Raw genomic sequence first — 26,186 nt, 5'->3', positions numbered from 1 at the left:
TTTTGGTGTGGGAACCTTTGTTTTCATTTTCATTGATGAATCCTATATTTTGGTTATGACTAGGTGACCGCTAAAGGACTAAAAGTTGATCGTTCTCAAGGGTCGTTCCTTTATCTATTCTAGCTCGAATCTGAGGTAAGAAAACAGTGTAAGAAAACTGTACCCTGTGTATATGTGACATGCATGGTTGTACTTGATGCATGTTGGATGTTTATATGTGAGGCATGTAGTTCACGAGAAACATGTGATTAGGACATGCTTTGTATACTGAGTATGAGAATGTTAAGAGCATGTGCCTTTGTGTTTATGCATGATCCTAATTGTACTAGTATTTGTTAAGTAAGCATGCTGAATGCCCTATATTAAGATATTGGATATGTGATATATGTTTGGTGGCATTGCTTACTTGTGTATAGCACTGACTTATTAGTTAGAATCGGCAGTGGTGTCAGATCCGTTTGTGAAGCTGTGATTTACTAGTCAAGTTCACAATGGGTTGAACACTGGTCGTGTTTTACTGACCTAAGAGTCAGAAATGGCATAGTGTCATGAACACCGAGCCAAATGAAGATTAAATCTAATCGATATCAGCGTTGAATGGCTCTAAGGCATTAACGTTGGATCGACCCTAAGGTCGATGAACTTATAAGCGCTTGTCTAGTCTAAGGCTAGTTATTTAGAGCCAGGGCATATGGCCCCGGTGACTGTTGTCATATGGCTAGGGAACGATGTCCAAGGTTATGACTCTATGGTCATGAGGAGGGTTATGCTGGTGACCAGTCACCATACACCTATCCTGTTCAAACTCATGAAAGGTTCACTTATTAGTTAAGCCCGAGTGACCCTATCGTCACACGACTAGGAGGGTATGGGACCTCTGAGATGGACTTATTAGTCATCTGACTGAGATGGACTTATCAGTCATCTATCTTTTACTTAGGGCTATCAGCCCGATATGGTTATCGGAACCACTAGTGTTAAATCACTATCTGATTGAGATTGACTTGATAGTCATCCACTCAGGAGGGTAGGATTTCTTATCCTGGATACCCATCATTACGTGAATTTGTTGCCTGTCTGATTAGGGCTATATCTGCTAGGCGTGTGCCTTATGATTTGATGACATGTTATTATTGTTCATGAGCATATTGAGTTTTCTTGCTGGGCTTCGGCTCACGGGTGCTTTGTGGTGCAGGTAAAGGCAAAAGGAAGCTGGACCATCCTTAAGTTGGAGAGCTTAGGTGATGACGTGTACATATGCAGCTGCTCGACCACCTCACGGTCTAGGGTTAAAAAAGGAACTAGGGTTAAACCATGTTTTGCCGTTTAGATCGGCCTGTTGTAAATATTTTCCTGTAATAGACTCTGAAATTATATTTTCGGGATCCCAATGTATATAGTAAACATTCTAATGAAACGTTATATCTTAACCAAAGTTTTTAATCCCTAAACCGCTAATCATACTTAGTTACACGTTTATGGCCAAATGACTCGATTAGCGAGTTTAGCACTGTTTGCTATGTGCACTGTAGCGGTCCCTAGAGTTGCGGTGCTGCAATTTTGGTATCAGAGCATGCCAAGGCTTATGTGTTCCTAAAGACAAGCTGGGCATGTACACTCATCACTGAAGATAGCTTCACTCAAGGAATGGTAACTATTTCTATGGTTGTGTGTTTAGCTGCTTAAATAGAATGTAAGTGCTTTACCTGGACATTGTATTAGGGAGCATGAGATTCTGATAGAGCATGGCTCTTGATTTTATGATTATATGCTCCGTGAATATATCTATCAATATGATCATTTGATTACCTGCTCCATGATTACACAATTGTGATATTTGCATGCTGGAAAGGAGGCATGGTGTGAATGTTGGAAGAGTAGGGATTCTGATTGATGTATGAATGCCATGGGAATGTTTATAGCACTGCAAGTTATTTGTGAATGTGGTGTGGTAAGATTGATCCCATGGGGGAAAACTCTTGATATGCTCATCATGTTTAATGGGTCAAGTTATTGACTGCAGAGCAGGTTTATAGCCAAGACAGATATGAGGCCTGGTGGTGGTTATATAGAGGCTGGAAGTTACAGCCAGGGGTTCAGTTCTTCATCTGTTCCTCAGAGTTTTCAACAGATAGTCACAGATTTGCAATCGAGATTGCAGAGGCATGAGGAGGAGATCAGGTGCCTGAGGCAACAACAGAATCTGTTGGGGGGCACCTCTTCCTATATTGTGCCAGGAGTGGCACCAGTTTTGGCTCAGCCTAGGGTTGAGAGCAGATGGGAATTCCTCTGTGGAAGATTCCAGGAGTATTACCCTCCAGTTTTCGAGGGAGGCCTAGATCCATTTAGAGCTGAGCAATGGATGGGCATGATCAGTTCCATTCTTGACAGGGTGATCTGTGCGACATATGTATTGCGGGATGATGCCCAGACTTGGTGGGAAGTAGTATCCCAAACACGAGACACAGCTGTGATGGATTGGAAAGAATTTAGGCAGCTGTTCAACGAAAGATATTATTGTGATGCAGCCAAGACTGCCAAGATGAACGAGTTTCTGAATCTTCTTCAGGGAAAGGCATCAGTTTTCAAGTATGCTAACATATTTAATGGGTTGACCAAGTTTTCTTTAGACATGGTACCCATAGATGTAGCTCGGAAGGAAAGGTTTGTCCAAGGGTTGAACCCTAGAATAGTTCAGGGCATTAGAGTTGCCCTAGTGCATGAAGTCTCTACCTATGCTCAAGTGGTAGAGAAGGTTCTTGCTGTAGAGAGTGCGGAACATTAGATTGGATAGCAGAGTGCTGGAAAGCACAGAGCTCAAATAGTGGTATCTCCACTTATTGGAACAAGTAATAATGAAAGCTGGAAGACTCATCCAATATGCACGCGGTGCAAGAGGCATCATTTGGGAGAATGCCGAGCGAGGGCATGTTTCGCATGTGGCATGGTTGGGCATTTTAAAAAGGATTGCCCAAGGCTAAGAGAGCATGAGAAAAAGAGGATAGACAGCTCGGTTCCAACTCGAGTGTTCATTCCAAGGCAGTCAGAATCTGAGACTAGTTCCTCAGGAGTGGCAGGTCAGTTTTCTAGTTCTGAGTTTTGAGTTATTCTGATTAGTTCTGGTGCCATGTTGTTCCTTTGTTTGTTTTATATATAGAGGCATAAAGTGGACATGCTGATGACATCTGTGTTGAGAGCTAGAGTTTTATGGCAGAGAGATGCATATAACTCTTAGCTAGTGTAGTGGATACCACTTAGGTTGTGCCAGTGGGATCATGACAGGCTGGACTAGTCCGTGAATTTCTGGATGTGTTTCTAGGGGATCTGCCAGGGTTCCTTTATGTGAAGGAGATGGAATGGTGATTGGATTGGTACCAGGAATAGATTCAGGTTTTAGGGCACTGTTTTTGTAATGCCCCGAATTTCCTAATAAGGGTTAGGACCTTGATTAGGAGGCCGGGAGGGCCATATTTAATGATCATATGCATGTTTATGTGAATTATATTATTATATGATGGTAAATGCGTGCATATGGGTGTATTTATGATTATAAGGGTATTTTGGTAATTTGGCCGCTGTGGGCGTAAATATGTATTTTGGGTGCATGTTTGTGATTAATTAATATAGCCACATTATAAGGTGGATTGGTTCGAGCTATTCGGCATGAGACGATCATGAAATGTAAGTGTTCAGTCTAGTCATAACGGGCTTAAGTTCGGGGCTCGAGGTGAGTCTCGGGGTCATTTCGATGATTAGAACATTACCGGGAATTAAAGGATATTGGGATATGATTTCTTGGCGTTTGAGATTATTGAGAATAGTGGGAATTGGAGAGCGTTAATTATAATTAACGGTATAGGTTGAAAAGGACAATTTTGCCCTTGGGGTGGCTTTAGGAACCTTAAGTGACCTAGGGGTATTTAGGTCATTTGGATTGGATTTATATTGACTTCAAGGCTGTGAAAATTCAAAGCAAAAATAGAGCATCATCCTTATCTGGGGTATTAACGCTGGACCGACCATAAGGTCGATGAAATTATAAGCGCTTGGCTAGTCTGAGACTAGTTATTCAGAGCCAGGGCATATGGCCCCGGTGACTGTTTGTCACATGGCTAGGGAACGCTGTTCCATAGTTACGACTCTAGAGTCGGGAGGAAGGTTATGTTGGTGACTAATCCCCAAGCACTTATCCTACTTAAGCTAATGAGATGTGCACTTATTTGTTAAGCCCTGGTGATCCTATCGTCACATGGCTAGAGGGTGCTGTTCCCATGTTAGTGACTTTTGATATCTGTTAAGCCCTGGTGATCTTATCATCACATGGCTAAAGGATGCTGTCCCCATATTTGTGACTTCTTGTGATAGTCACCTATTTGTTTGGACTGTTGGTCCTGAATAATTAGTACAATCACTATTGATATTATATCATGTTATATTGTGTTTTCTTGCTGGGCTTCGGCTCACGGGTGCTATGTGGTGCAGGTAAAGGAAAAAGAAAGCTGGACCATCCTTGAGTTGGAGAGCTTAGGTGATGACGTGTACATATGCAGCTGCTCGTCCACCACGGCTGAGGTTGAGAAGGAACTAGGGTTAAACCCTGTTTTGTCGCATAGAACGACCTGATGTAAATATTTTCTTGTAATAGACTCTGAAATTATAGTTTTGGGATCCCAACGTATATATTAGACGTTCTAATGAAACGTTACATCTTAACCAAAATTTTTAATCCCTAAACCGCTAATCACACCTAGTTACACGATTTTGGCCAAATAACTCGATTAACGAGTTTAACACTGTTTACAAGGCACACCGTAATGGTCCCTGGAGTTGGGGCGTTACAACTTTGTATCAGAGTGAGCCAAGGTTTACGGTTCCAGAAGACAAGCTGGGCATGTACACTTATCACTGAAGATAGCTTCACTCAAGGAATGGTAACTATTTCTGTAGTTATGTGCATAGCTGCTTAAATGGAATGTAAATGCTTTGCCTGCACATTGTATTAGGGAGCATGAGATTCTGATAGAGCTTGGCACTTGACTATATGATTATATGCTCCGTGAATATATATATATATGATTGTGATCATATGATTGCCTGCTCCATGAATATATAATTGTGATATTTGCATGCTGGACTTGGAGGCATGGTATGAGTAATGGAAGAGCAGTGATTATGAATAATGTATGAATGCCATGGGCATGTATGTAGCACTGCAAGTGGTTTATGATCGTGGTGTGGTAAGATTTACCCCGTGGGGGAAAGCCCTTGATATGCTTATTGTGATTAATGGGTCAAGTTATTGACTGCAGATTTAATCAGCAGGTTTATATTCAAGGCAGATTATGAGGCCTGGTGGTGGTTATACAGGGACTGGGAGTTACAGCCAGGGTATCAGTTCTTCGTCTGCACCTATGAATTTTCAGCAGACACTTACAGATTTGCAATTAAGATTGCAGAGGCAAGAGGAAGAGATCAGGTATTTGAAGCAACAGTGGAGTCTGTTGGGGAGCACCTCTTTCTTTGCTATGCCAGGAGTGGCATCAGCTTTAGCTCAGCCTAGGGTTGAGAGTGGATGGGAATTCCTTTGTGGAATATTCCTGAAGTTTTATCCTCCAGTCTTCGAGGGAGGCCTAGATCCATTCAGAGCTGAGCAATGGATGGGCATGATTAGTTCCATTCTTGATAGTATGGGACTGGTGGGTCACGATAGGGTGATCTGTGCTACATATGTGTTGCGGGATGATGCCCGGACGTGGTGGGAGGTAGTGTCCCAGACACGAGATATAGCTGTGATGGATTGGAAAGAATTCAGGCAGCTGTTCAATGAGAGATATTATTGTGATGTGGCCAAGACTGTTAAGATGAATGGGTTTTTGAATCTCGTTCAGGGAAAGGCACCAGTATCCGAATATGTTACTAAATTTGATGGGTTGGCCAAGTTTGCTTTTGACATGGTACCCACAGATATAGCCCGGAAGGAAAGGTTTGTTTAGGGATTGAACTCTGGAATAGCTCAGGGCATTAGAGTTGCCCCAGTGCATGAAGTCTCTACCTATGCTCAGGTGGTAGAGAAGGCTCTTGCTGTTGAAAGCATAATGGTTGAGAAGAAGAGTGCCAGGGAACATGGAGATCAGATAGCGGTATCTCCACTTATTGGGGCAAGTAAAAAGGAAGGCTGGAAGACATATCCGATATGCACTCGGTGAAAGAGGCATCATCTTGGAGTATGTCGAGCAAGGGCATGTTTCTCATGCAGGATATTTGGACATCGTAAGAAGAATTGCCCAATGCGGAAGAAGAATGAGAAAAAGGGGATAGACAGCTCGATTCCAACTCGAGTGTTTATTCCAGAGCAGTTAGAGATCAGAGACTGAGACTAGTTCCTCAGGGGTGACAGGTTAGTTTTCTAGTTCTGAGTTTTGAGTTATGCTGATTGGTTTTGGTGCTATGCTGTCCTTTAGTTTATTGCATACATGGAAGCATAAGGATGATACGACTATCACATGGTTATGTTGTGACGGGAAATGCAATATGGTATTGGCAACTTAAGAGATGAGTTGGGTTATGGAAAGGACTCATCAGTGGTTTTGGTAAAGCTGGTTATGACAGGCTTTGGTTTGATCCAAGGTTTGGATTGGTTAAGTAATTAAAGAGCAATCTTGAATGACAAGGAAAGTATAGTGATTCTTGGGCTTGAGAGCGGGAAGCCTTGTGTTAGTTGGTATGGTACATGGTTCTTTATGTTTTTGATACCGGTAGTGAGAGCTCGAGTTTTGTGCAGGGAGGTGCATGGAACTCCTAGCTAGCATGGTGGATACCACTCAGATTGTGTTAGTAAGATCAGGACAGACTGGATTAGTCTGTGGGGTTTTGAGTGTATTTCTAGGTGGATCTTGGATCTGGTTAGGACCAGTTAGAGATCAGAGAAAGGAAATTATATAAATGATTGTGTTGGTATTAGATTAGAGCACTGCGAGTGCTGAATATATCTTGAGAATTGGTTTAATGCTAAGTGTTTGTGAATCAGATGAATGGAGCATTCAACGGTTTATTTGAATGGGATTTGTGATCGTCTTGGACGATGGTATTGTGGTATTTTCTCTGCGGAGAATTGCCAAGGATGAAGAGTGCCTTGGGGACAGGAGTGTCCATGGGTGGTAAAGATATTTCAGGTGCCTTGGGAAAGTGTTCTGGGTCTTTTATAGACCAGGATCAATTAGTGGATTGTTATGACATCCTAGTAATAGAGAAAAGTGATTGCTTATGCAACATGTTGATTAAAGGATTTGACCAGAAATGGAGTAGAGTTTTTGGTGGGCCAGGTGGCCAGTTTATTGTTTGAGATCATTATCTCAAGGAAGATAAAAAGGAAAGATTGAATAGAAAGTCTTAGCTGGATAAGCTAAAAATTATGCCGTATCATATATGAATTTGTTATGGTATAAGGGTCGGATTTGAAATCCGATGAATATTGAGATTAATTGGGGGATTTTGGATGAATCTTGTGTTATTCTTCTATTCTTTTTATTCAGGTATCATGAGAATGTAACAAGATATGATAGCTTTATATTGATGGCTTGAGATGGAGAGGGATATAATGGAATGTATGGTAAGTTCTTAACCTGTTAGCAGGTCAAGACAGAGAATCAGGAATCAGCAAGGCCATTATAGCCTTTGGATCATAGTGGGAATAAGAGAGCACCGTGATGAGTTTCGCGGTGGGATTTCCAGGTTAGTGGATTAATATGAATTGGCATTGAGTCATTGTGGACTAGTAGTCCAAGTGAGTTCATTTTATCAGTAAGGATAAGTGAATGGTACAGCTGATCAGTATTCAAATCTCTTTGTGAGAAGGATAGAGCGCCTTCGTGAATGCAAGGTCTATCTTATCATATGAAGACTCTACTGTGACTTCCAAGTTTTGGAAGGGTTAGAAGGCCATGAGAATAGAGATAAAATTCAGTACATATTACTACTCCCAGACTGGTGGTAAATCAGAGAGAGAGAGTTATCTAATTATTATTGGAGGAACATCTTATAAGATGAATGCATTAATGTATATCTGGATCCTGAGGTGGTTCAGGGGATTAATGAGATTGCTGGAGATTGAAGCTTGGTTGCTCATTTCTCAGAATAAATGGAAAAGTTTTACAGAATTGAAAAGCAGGAATGTGGAATTCCAGGTAAGAGAATGTATCTTCTTTAAAGTATCACCATGGAAAGGGGTGAGGAATTAAGGCAAGTTAAGCCCTAGTTCATTTCGGCAGATGAGTCCTGGATAGGTCTGAATAGATTAACTTTGAATCAGCTTTACTTTTGGTACTAGCAGTTGTATACAGTGAGTTATGTACTTCCATACAGTGAACATGGGTTAAGAGAATTTATGAGTTGAGTTATGAGAATTTGAAGGTTAAAGTTAAGCATTTCGGTAAGGAATAACCAGTTCAGATTGTGACAGAAGTAATAAGGTTCTGCTGGACAGAATGTACCTTAGGTTAAGGTAATGCTATAGAGATGGCGGGGTCGAGGAAGCGATCTGGAGAAGTTGGAGTTAATTGTACGAAATTCTTATTCCGAGCTGTTTGAGTAAATTTTGAGGACGAAATTTCTATAGGATGGGATAGTTGTAATGCCCCGAATTTCCTAATAAGGGTTAGGACCTTGATTAGGAGGCCGGGAGGGCCATAATTGAATTATGATGCTATTTAATGATCATATGCATGTTTATGTGAATTATATTATTATATGATGGTAAATGCGTGCATATGGGTGTATTTATGATTATAAGGGTATTTTGGTAATTTGGCCGCTGTGGGCGTAATTATGTATTTTGGGTGCATGTTTGTGATTAATTAATATATCCACATTATAAGGTGGATTGATTCGAGCTATTTGGCATGAGACGATCATGAAATGTAAGTGTTCGGTCTAGTCATTACGAGCTTAAGTTCGGGGCTCGGGGTGAGTCTCGGGATCATTTCGATGATTAGAACATTACCGGGAATTAAAGGATAATGGGATATGATTTCTTGGCGTTTGAGATTATTGAGAATAGTGGGAATTGGAGAGCGTTAATTATAATTAATGGTATAGGTTGAAAAGGACAATTTTGCCCTTGGGGTGGCTTTAGGAACCTTAAGTGACCTAGGGGTATTTAGGTCATTTGGATTGGATTTATATTGACTTCAAGGCTGTGAAAATTCAGAGCAAAAACAGAGCATCATCCTTATCTCCTTTCTCTCCCGTGTACCATTTTCCTTCTTTCTTTCTTTGGAGTTTTGAGCTCAAATTGAGGAGTTAAGCTAGGAGATCAAAGGTGGGAGCTTAGGGATTTGATTCAGCCATTGAAGGGGATTGAAAATCAAGCTTGAGGTAAGGAAACTCAGCCATGAAAGTCTTGTTATACTCTGTTTTCTTTTAAGTTTCAGCTTGTGATTTTTTGGTGGTTAGTTGGAATTAATGGAAGTTTGGTTGGTGTTTAACTTGGGTTTTGATGAGGGTTTGATATAGGTAATGTTTAGGGGTTGGATTGAGTGTTTGGATGAGGTTTGGAACTGGTTTGAAGGTTTGGTTTTGAGGAGAAACGCAGGGGAAGGAAGCTGGTGGGTTGCTGGTGTGCGTAAAGGGCCGCGGCCTGGCTATGGTGAGCCGCGGCCTGTGTATGTTTCTGGGGAGGATTTAGCCTCTGTCTGAAGGTGAGCCGCGACATGGCTAGGGAGGGCCGCGGCCCATAGAGGCAGTTTTGGTCAAAAATGGGTTTTTGACTTAGGGATGCTAGCTTTAGGCCTCGGGGTCGATCCTACTACCCGGTTAAGTGTGGATTGATGTCCCGGAGGCTAGATATTGGTTTGGGAACCTATGTTGATCATTTTTATTGATGGTATCCTATATTTGGTTATGACTAGGTGACCGCTAAAGGACTAAAAGTTGATTGTTCTCAAGGGTTGTTCTTCTATTCATTCTAGCTCGAATCTGAGGTGAGAAAACAATGTAAGAAAATTGCACCCTGTGTATATGTGACATGCATGGCTATTATTGGTGCATGTTGGATTGTTAAATATAATGCATGTAGTGCACAAGAAACATGTGATTAGGACATGCTTTGTATACTGAGTATGAGAATGTTCAGAGCTTGAGCCTTTGTGTTTATGCATGATCCTAATTGTACTAGTATTTGTTAAGTAAGCATGCTGAATGCCATGATTATGGATATTGGGTATGTGATATATGTTTGGTGGCATGGCTTACTTGTGTATGACACTGACTTATTAGTCAGAGTCGGCAATGTTGTTAGATCCATCTGTGAAGCTGTGATTTACTAGTCAAGTTCACAATGGGTTGAACACTGGTCGTGTTTTACTGACCTAAGAGTCAGAAATGGCATAGCGTCATGAACGCCGACCCAAATGAAGATTAGATCTAATCGATACCAGCAAGAATGACTCATATGGGGTATTAACGCTGGACCGACCATAAGGTCGATGAAATTATAAGCGCTTGGCTAGTCTGAGACTAGTTGTTCAGAGCCAGGGCATATGGCCTCGGTGACTGTTTGTCACATGGCTAGGGAACGCTGTTCCATAGTTACGACTCTAGAGTCGGGAGGAAGGTTATGTTGGTGACTAATCCCCAAGCACTTATCCTGCTTAAGCTAATGAGATGTGCACTTATTTGTTAAGCCCTGGTGATCCTATCGTCACATGGCTAGAGGGTGCTGTTCCCATGTTAGTGACTTTTGATATCTGTTAAGCCCTGGTGATCCTATCATCACATGGCTAAAGGATGCTGTCCCCATATTTGTGACTTCTTGTGATAGTCACCTATTTGTTTGGACTGTTGGTCCTGAATAATTAGTACAATCACTATTGATATTATATCATGTTATATTGTGTTTTCTTGCTGGGCTTCGGCTCACGGGTGCTATGTGGTGCAGGTAAAGGAAAAAGAAAGCTGGACCATCCTTGAGTTGGAGAGCTTAGGTGATGACGTGTACATATGCAGCTGCTCGTCAACCACGGCCGAGGTTGAGAAGGAACTAGGGTTAAACCCTGCTTTGCCGCATAGAACGACCTGATGTAAATATTTTCTTGTAATAGACTCTGAAATTATAGTTTTGGGATCCCAACGTATATATTAGACGTTCTAATGAAACGTTACATCTTAACCCAAATTTTTAATCCCTAAACCGCTAATCACACTTAGTTACACGATTTTGGCCCAATAACTCGATCAGCGAGTTTAGCATTGTTTACAAGGCACACCATAACGGTCCCTGGAGTTGGGGCGTTACAGTTTTGAATGACTCAGTAGGGTTGTAAGAACTCGAGGTTTAGATATTGAGTGAGATGGAACTCTCTAAGGTGGATCTTGGATCTGGTTAGGACTAGTTGGAGACCAGAGAGGAAGTTATATAAAAGATTGTGTTTGTATCAGATAAGAGCACTGGGAGTGCTGAGTTATGATTTAGGGAAAATTGGCTAACATTGAGTTGACCTGGTGAATCAAATGAATAGAGCATTCAAAGGTTTATTTGAATGGGATTTGTGATCGTCTTGGACGATGGTATTGTGATTTTTTCTTTGTGGAGATTTTCTTAGGTCAAGGAATGCCTTAGGGGCAGGAATGTCCTTGGGTGGTAAAGATATTTCAGGTGCTTTGGGAAAGTGTTTCTGAGTCTTCTTGCAGATCAGGACCAGTTAGTAGATTGTTATGACATCTTAGCGACAGAGAAAAGTAATTGCATAAGTAATTACATAACAATGTGGTCTCACCCATTTATCACATACATGCACATAAATATACAATTATGCCCTCAACGGGCCAAAATTATGAAAATGCCATTCTTATAAGAAGTGGGCCCGCTTGAATGCAATTATCATCATATAATAATATAACTCACATGATCATGCATATAATCACATAATTACATATTAAATAAATTATGGTCCTCCCGGCCCCCTAATCCAGCTACTAAGCCACATTAGAGAATTTGGGGCATTACAATCACCTTGTATGACTTAGAGGAATTGTACTTATATTGGTGTTCTTGAAATTAATTAGGCATAGGATTATGTTGATTGATTAAAGAACCAAACCATAAATACTTTGGAAAAAGGATTATGACATTTAAATTCCTAGTCAACTCTGCCCAGTTGCTATAGCATTCCTCTACAACATTGTTACCATAATTGCATTTTTAGGACAATTTAATAATTCTAGCTTGTTTCTTCTCTTAGTTTTTGTTTGTTAGTTTTATTTACTTTTCATTAATTTAGTTTTATTTACTTTTCATTAATTTAGTTTTATCTTATTGTTTTTTTTTTCATTGAAATCAATTTGCGAGTAATTAGTTTTGAGAATTAATTTCCAATTTACAATCCTTGTGGAGACGGTACTTTTCTTATCAATTTATTACTTGTTTAATGACTGTGTACACTTGCACACACTTAAGAAAATTTGCAATAGTTAGTCAGAGAGACCAACTGTCGAATTTCTCGGTGACACGTCAGCTATAAGAGGAAGTGGGCTTGTTTTATCCGAACGTATGGTCCAGGTTCGTTTACCAATGTCTAGGTTCATTGACCAAGATTCATGTTCTTTTACCAAGACGGACATCAGCTAGCGATGAATGATTGAAGGAGAGATCCTGATAGAGCGTTGGATCGAGAGGATGAACCTAGAAACTTCATCCGGATCCTACATGGTGGGATCCGTCCCTTGGAATAGACTGTCTATCACAATGATCTAAACCCCGGAGGGTTGGAGATTGGGTGAGTCCATAAAGTTAGTTTGAGCTTATGTCTTAGGTCCGGGCTCTTTACTATACAATTATTCGCCAATCGTTGAACCTAAGACGGGTTTGAGCCTCCAGGCCCTTGGCTGCTTAGTATTTGCTGGGCCTTGACCTCTCTTGAGGGCTTATAAGGCCCACTTGACAATGCTACGTGTTCAAGGTGAATAATAATAATAAACAACTTCAAATTCCTTTGATTACATTACACTAGATTAAAAGAATGAATTTGAATACCAAATTAGTTTTAAATTGAGTCATAATTAAGCTGAAAGAGTTGTCAAAGGAAGCTAATAATCAACATTGTGAGTATTGAATGGTCATGTGGTAATAATAATATATGGAACGATTACGGTGTTGACAAAAATTTATTTTAGCATATGGATAGTTATAAATTCAAAATTTTCATTATAACAATGTATATTGTAGTCATTTAGAATATTGCACAAAGTTTAAAAAAATTCGAATAATTTACGGTGTCGAAACAAGGTTAAAACAACTTGTTGCGCGTGTGCACTAAAAAATAGGCATGTGTGGAAAATTCGACTGTTTGAACATTATTTTTGGCAATATAAATTATTCAGAATTTATTGAAACTTTGTACGATGTTTTAAATAACCTACAATATACACTTTCATAATAAAAAATTAGAATTTATAACTATATCTACATGCCGAAACTAACTTTTGTTAACATCAGTGTTAACAAGAAAATGTAAACATCGTAATCTTTGCCTAATAATATATAATCATAATATGAGTTGTGCCTTTGTTATTTTCCTATTTTTGTTATTCATTATATTAATAATTTTTTTCAACAAGAAGAAGAGACGTGTTACCCGTATCCCACACAATAATTTCTCCCATAATTCATAAAAGAAAAAGAGTAGTAGGTTTGAAATTTTCTAAACCAGCGCGTTCTATTTTCTAGAGTATAATTATATCAAATTCTTCCATCGTCAAATACTATTCTACCTTTCTAGATCTGACATTTAAATTTTCAATTTTTGCCTATCTCCAATGATAACCCAGCTTAGATTTATTTATTTATTTTTATCAGTAATAATTTTTATTGTTCTGAAAGAAGATGATAAATAATAGCACTCACAATTGACAAGTGATAAAGTAAACTATTTAATTTTTAAAAATATAAAGAAAAATGGTAAAAGTAAGCTCTCAATTGGTGATTTAAATTTGAGTTGCAGAGATAATTATTTGGTTGAGTTAAAATTGTTTTATTATTATTATTATTTTCTATATTAATTATATATTATTTCTTTTTAGTATTTTAATGAATACAAATAATAATATTTAAATGATATTGAAAAAATAATGAAAAAAAAATAAAGAAGATGTATCGTGTATAGATTAGTACCGTTGAAAGTGATCTGATGCCTATGCCTACCCTTTATTGCCATTTTACGTTACAACATGATGACGACCTTTTTGACATTTATCAAACATTTATATATATATATATACACACACATATATTTAACACGTTAAATATTTGCAAAAAAGGCAAGTCATTACATGTATATTATTCCGTCAAAATAGCAAAAATAAGAACGAACAAGGGTTGTCCATATATATTTTTACCATTCAAAACAGACGAAAAATTAGATAGTAGATTTTTGTCCCTGCATTTAATGTATGGTCTGGAAAAGTCATTCTTAATTTGCTCGTTGTTTCCCCCAATACTATTCCATATATTGAGAAGTTGAGGTTTCAAAATTTTATAATAACAGAGCTTAATTATTTTCATTGCTTCTTGTTCTTCAGAAAAAAGTAGACCACAGAAGCATTTTCCAGTATCAGAAGATGGAAGAATCGTTTCCTATGACTGGTGGAGATGGCCCATACAGCTATGCCAAGAACTCAAATCCACAGGTATATATATATATATCATCAAATATTATTACATAACAAGATCATTAGAGTACATGGTTTTTATGTTATGTATGATTAATCTACAGAAAGAAGCAGCTGAAAACGCCAAGGCATTGTTGGTGGCCGCCATAACCGAAAACCTTGAGATCAACAAACAGAAGATCTGCCCCATATCAAGCTCATTCCGGATCGTCGACTTCGGCTGCTCCACCGGCCCAAACACCTTCATCGCCGTCGACACCATTATCGAAGCCGTATCCAAAACCTTCCAGGACCATGTCCCCGAATTCCATGTCTTCTTCAGTGACCACGTCTCCAACGACTTCAACATTCTATTCACCAACCTTCCCAAGGACCGGACTTACTTCGCGGCCGGTGTGCCTGGCTCCTTCCACCGGAGATTGTTTCCCAGGGCATCGTTGAACCTCGCCTACTCGTCCCATGCGTTGCAGTGGCTGTCGAAGACTCCAGCGGAGGTCGAAGACTCTAGCTCGCCGGCGTTTAACAAGGGCAAGATTTTCTATGCTAAGGCCGCGGAGCAAGTTGGCGAGGCCTATAGGCGTCAGCATGAAGAGGACATGGCGAGTTTTTTCAATGCTCGATCGGAAGAGCTCGCTCCTGGCGGGCTGCTTGCGATTCTGATGTCGGGTAGGGAAGATGGGAGTTCGCCTGCCCAATCCTCCCTCGGCCCTGTTTTTGCACCGTTGGAATCTACCCTTGTAGATATGGCCAATGAGGTATGGCCTTATTAACTTTTATGTCAGTTAGAATTTATCTTGTAGATATGGCTAATGACTTACCTTAAAAATGAAAGAATATATTGTTATGCATTTGACATCATATAGCGCTTAGTAGTATATGAATATTACAAAGAGAGTTGATATTTGACACTTTGAATTGCATCATATAGCGCTTAGTAGTATATGAATATTACAAAGAGAGTTGATATTTGACACTTTGAATTGCCCAAATATGAGGTGGCAACTATGGTTGGTTAGCGATACCTCACAATAATTCAAATATGTGACATTTGATATTGGATTGTACCAATAACAGTATGATACCTTCTTGTGTTGTTGGCACCAGTGGTGTCCCTTAACATTTTTCATATTAAAAACAATGTTGTTATTTGACATTTTTAAGTGCCTAACATCGCATGAGTTATCCTATAATTGGTTAGTAATACTTCATAATACTTATTAAATTCAAATATATAAGACATAATATTAAAATACATCGATAACAGTACACCAACTATTTATAGTGTTGGAGCCCCTCACAAATTCTCTATTCAAAATGTAGGATTCCATATTAAATTGTATTAATCTAGATGATGGGTGCATTAAATGTCATATATCTATCAAATTATGCTTTTTCTTTTATTATCTGTGTCAACAATTAATGTACTTTCTAGAATGATATGGCCCTAGTTTGAATAATGAGACAACATATCACATGACCTAGCCATCATCATCATCATTAATTAGTATATATCTATATGATCGGTTTTGCAGGGAATAATAAGCCATGGAAAGCTTGACTCGTTCAACTTGCCCATTTTCAGCCCATCCCCTGAGGAGATCAAGAAGATTATACAAAAAAATGGATGTTTTGAAATATCAAGATTGGAACTGCAACCTCGAACCTTTCGTCCTATGATCACTGTAGAACAATGCAGAGCTGGGTTTGAGAGCATTATCAGCAAACATTTTAATGATAATAATAATCAAAATATAATAGATCAGCTATTTAATCGTTACTCCAAGAAAATTGAAGGGTGTTCCCCAATATCTGCGGACGATAAATCTACTGCGGCTGGACTATTCTTGTTGCTCAAGCGCAAATCTTAACTAGAAGGTGGCCATAATTTAATGTACCATTTTTATTTTTCCATTTTGAGGAAAAAAATAAGCATTATTTTTTTTAGTTTGACCAATAAAACGGATGAAAGCATTTATAATAATGCTTTACATAGATACCAATTAGGTTTTATCCTTCATTTTTGTGTAATCTTAAGAAAGATCGATGTTTATCTTTCATTCTTACTATATATATAAAGTTTAAACAATCCTCGAATAACGTATATTGTAATACTTATCTCTTTCATTCTTACTTTATACACATTCTTTAATTTGTTCTTGAACTTTTGACACTACTAAATTATGCCTCCTAAAATATACTGTGTGTTAAAATTTCTCCCTGAACTAGTGACACTATCAGATCGTGCCATCTGTTACAATTTGCATAAAATAATTAAAACTTTTTCCACTCGAACTTTGACAACTACCAAATTGTGTCTCTTTAATTATAAAAATTTAAAAATCTATTTTTTTATTTGTTGACACCGTTTTTCGTCAACTTGAGAACATAAGAGCATGAATTCAAGAATAGAGATGTAATAAAATAAATAACACCATATTTTATAGTAGTTCGGCCCCAAGAAAATGAGCTACGTTCATTTAGTCACTTTTATTAATATTTAAGCTTGAAGAACCATAATTTTCGCTGAACTTACGTCGCCGGTTGTTCTACAGTCCTCCTTCGCTTTTACATTACATAAGGACTATTTGTACAGGAGTGGAGTTTCGACATTATGAATTTCTCTTCCCCATTTCTATCTCATCTCCTCTTATTTATAGTGAGAAGTTTATGGTTATTACAATTAGATCATGTGCCTAAGTTATTGGGCTTGACCCGCAATAATACATTACAACTCAAATACAGTCACAAGAAGAATTAAGGCTATTAGCGGCGGAAAGGTCCGCCACTAATATAGGTTGGGTTCGCTGCTAATTAGTATTAGCGACGGGGCTCCGCTGCGAATTATTGGTCGCTAGTAAGTATTATTAGCGGCAGACTGACACACCCGCAACTAATAACACATTATTACCAGCGGACAATCACTGTTAATACCTGTGTCAGAGGCGACATTATTAGCCGCAGGGTCTGCCGCTAATAATGTTTTTATTATATATTTTAATAAATAATTTTAAATTAATTAATATTTATTAAATTTAAATATTTTAAAAAATAATTCATAATAAATTATAACAAAATAACCAATTAATTAATTTAAACATAACTAACATTAAAATTAATATATAATTTTGATATTTATCAAACTAGCTAATATCGCAATTGTCATTAAAAATAAATACGCTGTTAATTTAATCAAAATACATAAATTATTAACTAAATAAAATCATTAAGGTTAATATTGTAATTATCCTCATCTTCAACATTTTGCTGTGGCAGTGACGGTGGCAATGGCGGTGAGGGCAGCGGCTATGTCTGTGGCGGTGAAGGAATATAAGGCTGCTGTGAAGATCGTCCAAGTGTGAGGTCCCCAAACTGATCCCAAGGCTATGGCTGTATTGGGGTGGATAAAAAAGGTTGCTGCGATACGCCCCCAAACTCACCATATCTAACATATGGCTGCTGCGACGAACCTTCAACCTCCCCATACCTAACATTATGTAGCAGATGCAGCATCGATCATCCTTGAGAATCGGTAAAGTTAAAATATAGTGGGGGAGACTGGGAAGAGCGTCCAAACATGTACTGGTTTTGAAACTGCGGAGGTTGTTGCGACGTCACATGTGGTAGATACTGTGGAGGAGGCTGGTACTGCTGCTGTGGCTGTGCATGAAGGTCAGGATGGGCGGTGTTACTCTAAGAAGACGTACCACCTTCAGATTGTGATGGCAAATACCTCTGCAGAAAACTGTCAAACCGTGAGTCATACAAATTACTGAGTTGCTGAGGTACCGCCATCTGAATCTTCTCACGCATTGCCTTCATCATTAGAGCCGTAGTAGTCATATCTTCATTAGGCGTAGGAGCAGTATGTGCTTGGGACTGGCTTTGATCTGTAGAGCTGGAGGTTGTCTTTCTCGCTTTCCCTTTCACCCTATAACCCACTCCTCTTTCGTAGTCAGATCTCTCGCCGAGTACATTACCTAGTATCTCATATTGATCGACCGGGGACGAATCGACGCCAGATACATTACCAGACCCCTCACTCTGTTGTTGAGATTGCGTATCAAGCTGTGACCTTTGAAGCTCCGTCGCCATTTTTTCCTGTATGAAGAAAACATTATAAACAAAAATTAAAAACATTAGAAACAAGAAAAACAATAATGTTCACTTACATAATATTGTTGAGCTGCCTTGTTGACAAAAATTTTTGTCGATTTTTTCATATGAACATCCCTCCAAGTATCAACAACATGCGCATCTGGGTTCTCTTATACAAATGTAAACAAATGTTTTAGAATGTGTTATTTTATAAAATTAAATTAACATCTTCACTTATATATTCGTGACGCTTAGCTGCCAACGATTTTGTGCCTTGTGTTGTTACATACTTTATTTGTTTTCTGTTTGCGTGGTTTTTAGCAGAGTGAGCCAAAAATCTTTCGCTAAAAAACAACTCACAAATATTCTTCCATGTATTTTTAGTGCAATGGTCAAGTGGCTTAGAGAGGACATTCTCCCAATCTTCAGGTCTAGCGTAATGATTTTTGAAGTGTTTATGTCTGATGTTCTTTCTCTCGCGATATCTTTCGCCCATCTCCTTATAGACAGTTTCCAGAAATGACTCACATTGTGGATAAATGTCTATATTATAGTAATACTACATTAAGAAAAAAAATTAGATGACTTTGTAAATAATGTAAATAAATAATGTAAAGCATAAGATTTGTAATTTTTTATCGTCATACGATCAAGCAATTGATCCTTAAACTGTTGAGGTAAATAAGAAAAATCCAAGTAATGTCCCAGACACAAAATTGTAACTTGAGTGCTCAACATGCGAATAAAAGCTTGGTCCTCCTGCCCAACCACTTTGTTCATCACAGGATCATACTCTAGATCCAATGGTTTACTGGCTTTTTTCCTTTGTTCTTCAAGAACATTATTACTAGCAAGGCCACGACCTTTTTTTCTCGTCGGTGGGACTTTAAAATTTATTAACAATAACCAGTATTAGTATTGTTGTTATATTTCTCTAAAAATATAATTTCCAAAAATAATTTTGATATGAAATATTTAACCTGACTCGATACCCTAGAAGGATTTGGCGGGTCTCGACCACCACCATCTCCGCCGTGATAGGTTGTTATATCAGCTGACATTATACTTCCGTTTAAAATTTATTAGTTAGTAATTAACATCAAATTAAATTGGAGGTATACTAGTTAATATCACATTCAATTCGTATTAATAATAATTACAAAAAAACTTTATTACATTTCAATATATAGTTCTGTTATAAATAAAAAAACTAAACAGAGTAATCACTATCATTTCCGTCAGTAATAGGAGACACATTTTCATCTTCACAAAGCTCAACTAGCAATTCATCCTCTGCATCTGCGACTTCCTCATGTTTTGGCATATCACCTTCGTCGTCACCTTCTTCATCAACCCCAACATATGCAGCAGGTTGATCAGATTGCATAATCAACTATCTGAGGTCCACAGTTAACACAAAATTTGATGAGCTTGTTTCATGTACAACATCAATATCATCATTAACCTCATCAAAATTGTCCTTAATGTCCCAAAATTTTCGATGATTCACATCTTCTACAACTTTCCAATCACGACCTCTAAGTAGAACATCGACATAGAAAACTTGCTTAGCTTAGCTAGCAAGTATATACGGCTCATCTTTGTACCATTTACCATTGAAGTTTACACTGGTGATATTATTTTCAATGATTGTTTTCTTCCTTCTTGGATTTGTATTAAACCATTTGCACCGAAATAATGCCACTGGATATGCACTAGTGAAAGATAGTGTCATTACTTCTTCAAGTGTGCCGTAATAATTAAAACATTCTGTTCCAGCAACAGACACTCCACTATTCTGTGTGGTGCACTTTTTATCTCAGTCGTGTGCAATAAATCGAACACCATTAACTATACAACCTTGGTAGTAGGTTGCCAAATGATCTGACCCAGACGCTAAAGCTTGCAATTCATCACCATTTTCCAAAGACCCAAGCTTGTGCAAGTCATATATCTAAATACATAAAACTGTATTAGATTCACAAAATATATCATTAATATAATGAAAGTTCAAAGCTACCTTCTTATGAAACCACGAACGAAATTTTTTCCTATGCAAACGATCATGATCACCATCCGTGTATTTTTGTCTAATATCTTGTAGGTGTTCACTATTAATTAGAATAGTGTTAGGATTCTTGATAACAAAAGACTTATAATAACCACACATGTTCTAATTAAAAGGGAATAAACTTACTCTAAATAAGGCTCAATTTCAGGAGAATTCTCAATTATGAACCACTCAGCTATTTCACGAGTGTTATGATTGAGAGGCTTCAAAGTTCCCTTTGTGAGTGGACGACATTGAGATTGGAAAACTGTAAGGTTTCGTGGGATATAGGTTGCATCTTCATTTCTATCAAGACGGTTAAATATTGTTTCAATGTCTTTGAAATACATTGAACAAAAGGTCAAAGCCTCATCTGCAACATAGCCTTCGGCGATCGACCCTTCAGGGCGAGCTTTATTTCCCACATAATTCTTTAATTTTTTCATGTACCTTTCAAAAGGATACATCCACCTCATAAATACCGGACCACCCAATATTGCTTCTTCTGGAAAATGTAATACCAAATGAATCATTATGTCAAAAAAGGCTGGAGGAAAAATCAACTCCATCTTGCACAATATGTGAATAATGTCATTTTGTGCTTCTTCCATATCTTTAACATTTAAAGTCCTCGAACATATTTGCCTGAAGAAATTGCACAATTCTGTAACGGTGGTCGATATAGATTTTGGGAGAAACTTTAGAACACCGAGAGAAAGTAATCGTTGCATTGTCACATTACAGTCGTGTGACTTCAACCCAATAATATTTGTATCATTCTCGGACACTTTCTTCTTCAAATTTGAACAAAATCCATCTAGAAATCTAACTCCTTTTATAAACTGACAAAACTGTTGCATCTACGCCAGAGTTAACACATAAGGAGTGTGCGGTTTCATCAACTTCCCGTTCTCATCTTCATAAATCCACAATGATTCCCTCACATCCATCTTTTTTAAATCATGTGTCTTGCATTAGTGGTGTCCTTAGATTTATCATTGTCTAAGATGGTGCCAAGAGCTTATAAAACATCATAATTTTTTTATGGTATCATAAGACTTTATAAGACATCATAAAATAAATAATGTTAAAAAATATTTTATTTTTATTGCTTTTCTTTGGTGATAAAATTCGATCACCAAAGACAGGATAAAAGTGTTATACATTATCACCTAGTGATAATTTTTTCTTAATTATTTTTAATCACGAAAATCCTTAAACCCACTCGGAGAGGCTTATGTATTGTACGATAATTTGGTGAATACAGTAAAGAATTTGACTGACCAAATTAATTTCTTGACCCAATTCTTCCATCTTCATCTCGTCCACCGAACGTTCATATGCCACCTATGCCTAATAGCGACAATATTTCTAAAGCTTCGTCTTTTCAACCTCCCCAATATCCATGGTTGATGTTGCCGCAATAACCACAACCATCACAACCGCAGCAAGAAGACAATATGGATGACGAGGCAGCTGATTTAGGAGACTAGGATATTATTGTTAGTTATTGTTTAATTATATTAACAATATGGATATTTGTTTTCTTAATGAACTAGTTTGAATATTTAATATAATATATTTATTTTTAATATATTTATTTCTAATGATTTAAATTTTAATTAATGATTATTTTAATTATTAAAATAATTATATTATTTTTATAAATAAAATTATATTAGGGGCGACATTGTCGCCCTTGATATTGCAATATTAGAGGTGACATGTCAACTTTTAGGGGTGACACATTGACCAAAATGTACGCCACATGTGAAGATATTTGAGGTGACATCTCAACTTTTAGAGGCGACACCGTCGCCCCTGATATTGCAATATTAGAGGCGACACATAAGTCATCCCTAATTTAACCCATTAGGTGCATTTTATTAGGGGTCGCCCCTAATATATATCAAAGTCGCCCCTAAAAATGATTTTTCTTCTCGTGAGAGGGCATGGTTTGATAATATCAGTAGTTCAAGGGAAATTTTAACAGACCGCATATTTTAGGGGGCACAATTTGGTAGTGTCAAAAGTTCAGGGAAAAAAATGCTATTTATTCTTCTTTAAATTATAAGGTAAATTGTAATACTTATTGATGTACGATATATATAAGAAAATGTTTGGGTAGTGATTGTTTTTAATCACTACCAATAGATATGTTTAGTATTATCAGTATATGGATAAGTTGTAACTCTATTTTTTTTTACATGACGATATATAATGTAGTTGCAGAAGACCTCTAACAAATTTTCACGAAATTTTGGATAATTTAGGATGCTGAAATCAGGATTTAAATAGCTTATTGCACCCGCATATAATTATTGAAATAAGCATGCGTGCAACAAGCTGTTTAGACCTTGATTTCGACATCCTAAATTATTCGAAATTTCCTGAAAATTTGTGGGAGGTTCCCTATAACTACACTTTACACCATCATGTAAAAAAAATTGGAGTTGCAAGTTATTTAAATATATTTATTATATATATCCCCACAAAAATAATAATTTATTATATATATATATAATGTGAAAGTGCCTTTTTTTCATCTCTCTCATTTTTTACTATAACCCATTGAGCAAAGCATCAATTTAATTGATTTTCTTCTTAAGAGATTTGTTGTAAAAATACCTAATGTTTACATAATGCAGCATTTAAATACCCTATTTTTTATGGGAAAAATATCCAAAGTTACTAAAATGTAACATTTAAATACCCATTTTTTTGGGGGGGGGGGGGGGGGGGGGCAAAAATAACCAAAGTTACTAAAACGTTACACTTTTATTAGCCAAACAGTTAATTTTTTTTAAGTTATAAAAAATAAAAAAATTATATAAACATATAAAATATAGCCTAAATTAATTTTAAATTAAATAATAGTTTTATTTAATGAAAATAGTAAAGAAATATTTTTTTTTTCATTCTATTTTAATAGTTTTTTAGTTATTCATTTTTCTTTGAACTCTTTTCAATCAAAAATAATATTTTTTTTATGAAATAAACTATTTTCTTAATTGTAGAATTAATTTAAGTTATTTTTGTATATTTTAATATAATTTTAATGATTTTTATAACTTAAAATATAATTGTATTAATTTATTTTAACTATTTCGTAGTAATGGTGTAACATTTTATCCACTTTGAGTGTTTTTGTCGCAAAAAGAAAAAGTTTTGGTGTTGAAATACTACATTTTAGAAATTTTGAGTACTTTTCCGTAAAAAAAATTTAAATATTTAAATGATACATTCTATAAACATTGTTTATTTCTAACGCAAATATCCTTTATTCTTTGTATTTTGTTAAATTATGAGAGAGAAATGAATTTGTATTCTCAAAAAAGGCTATCGCATCACATGTGCATTTTTTCACATTGGAATTTTACAAGATATATTCACGTGCACAATTGTCAAATGTGTAATTGTATCCATGATTGTTTTGTTCGACACTTTTATTAATGCTCCTAAATAAAATATAGTACCATGGTTTTCAAAAGTTATTTTATCTTCTTCAATGAAAAGTCTAACCTCTAGAGCTTCAAAAATATCTCCGTTGGCTTAATTAAGTTAGTTGTTGAAATATCTCCATCCAGGGCAGACTCTTCTCAATGATATATAGCAACCACTTGAAAAGTTTGATACCATCTTGAAATTTAGGAAGCAACCTACTCTTGGTGCCAACATCTTATTTGGTTTTGTATTCCGGTCCAGTGTCTCCCAAAGTTGCTTTGTTGATTTCGTTGTAGAATAAAAATATTGTACGAAAAGTCTTCCATAATTCTAACACATAAAATTAGAAGATTCTCCACCCGGTCTCTGTCGTAGAATAAACAGGAATGAGACATGAATGGATATTAAAATTATAAATGGGGACGGAGGGAGCATTCCCTGCTAATTTCCCACCCCGTGTGCATCACTACTTCAATTCCATAGTTGTAGTTGGCACAGGGGCCACAACAGAGGTAGTGTCAACATTTAATGAAATTTTCATTTGCCATTTTTCTTGAAATACCACATAAAGTGTGTTAATTTCTTAAAGAATAAATATGTTATTTTTCAAAACTTTAGAAATTATGCTATTTTTATAGGTATGAAAATATGATATTTTTCCAAATTAAAAGTAAAGGTTTTTTTTTAAGGTTTGTGTGAAAATTATGTTATTTTTTCAATCACATAAACATGCTAACTTTCCAAGAGAGAAATATGCTTATTTTTCCAAACTTAATAGAAAACAAACTATTTTTCCAAACATAAAAATATGCAATTCCCATATTTGTTGGAGGAGTGACAAACAATCCTACTTTAAACCTAGCCTCCTATTCTATGAATTTTTGAAAGATTATTATTTTCCACATATTGTGCATGGTTTTGGCACTCTCAAAATGACAAGTATTATATATTGGACTTCGAGCACAAGAATGGTGAGCAAGATGCGACTAGAACATAGAATTATACTTGTGTTTGCGATCAAAATGTATACAAAATATGTGCTCAAGGTACGACGACCACACACTACAAAAAAAAGAATATTTACCGTTAACACTATACCGAGAACACGTTCTCGGTATAGTTAATTTGGTACCGCCCCATATTTACGCGGTTTTTTCATTTTAGTTTCTGTACCGAGGACCCTATACCGAGAACATGTTCTCGGTATAGGGTCTTTATAATCTTCATCTTCCCCAAACAGAGAGCTCATTCTCTCTGAAACGGCAGCAAAAAACCTCCGTTTTCTCCGCCCCCTTTTTCTTTTTTTCGGTATTTCGACCCCCAAAAGCTTTGGTTTTGGTCAAAGCTTCCCTTCCAAAGAAGATTTAGGTAGCTATAAGGTCTATTAAGGTAAGCATTTACATATATTTCAGTTTTTTTTTGTATAAATTTTTCAATTTTTTTTCTTCAGTTTTGGTCTTCTATAATGAGATTTTTGTGGTATTATTTTTAGGTTTTGCTTTGTTTACAAGCGGTTTTAGAGGTATTTCGCATTTTCTTTGTAATTTTTTGTTTTTTTTTAATATTTTTTGCAGAAATATATTTAGGGTTTTATGTATAATTTGTTTAATATTGTTAATATATTGTTATTTGTTATATTATATATATAATTTCTGATTGTGTAATTAAAATAGGTAAGAATAATAATTAGTAATAAAAATTAGTTAAAAGTTTAGTAATATCCAATTTAGAGGAAATAATGTTGTGTAATATTTTAGTAAAATACATATATAGTTTTAGGATTTAGTTAGTTTAATCATATGGATAAATAATTAATTTATTAGTATGAAAATTTATTAATTTAATAGTTTATTTTTTAGGTATATAATTTGAATTTTAGTTATAAAAATATGTTTATATGAAAATTTAATATTTGAGCTTTTGTTTTTTAGATTGG

The 26,186-nt window shown here is 36.5% G+C and overlaps 1 protein-coding gene across 1 annotated transcript; it reads left to right on the top strand.

Moving 5' to 3' along the window:
- The first annotated feature begins 14,544 nt into the window (after positions 1-14,544).
- LOC133829524 (loganic acid O-methyltransferase-like) lies at positions 14,545-16,729 on the top strand. Its single transcript, XM_062259232.1, has 3 exons — positions 14,545-14,679; positions 14,766-15,416; positions 16,194-16,729. The coding sequence occupies exons 1-3, from the start codon at positions 14,611-14,613 to the stop codon at positions 16,527-16,529; spliced, it is 1,056 nt and encodes a 351-aa protein (XP_062115216.1). The 5' UTR covers positions 14,545-14,610; the 3' UTR covers positions 16,530-16,729.
- The last annotated feature ends 9,457 nt before the right edge of the window (positions 16,730-26,186 follow it).

Source organism: Humulus lupulus, chromosome 4, assembly GCF_963169125.1.
Source record: "Humulus lupulus chromosome 4, drHumLupu1.1, whole genome shotgun sequence".
In the NCBI taxonomy this organism is placed as follows: domain Eukaryota; kingdom Viridiplantae; phylum Streptophyta; class Magnoliopsida; order Rosales; family Cannabaceae; genus Humulus; species Humulus lupulus.
This window is presented reverse-complemented; position numbering and strand designations above follow the sequence as displayed.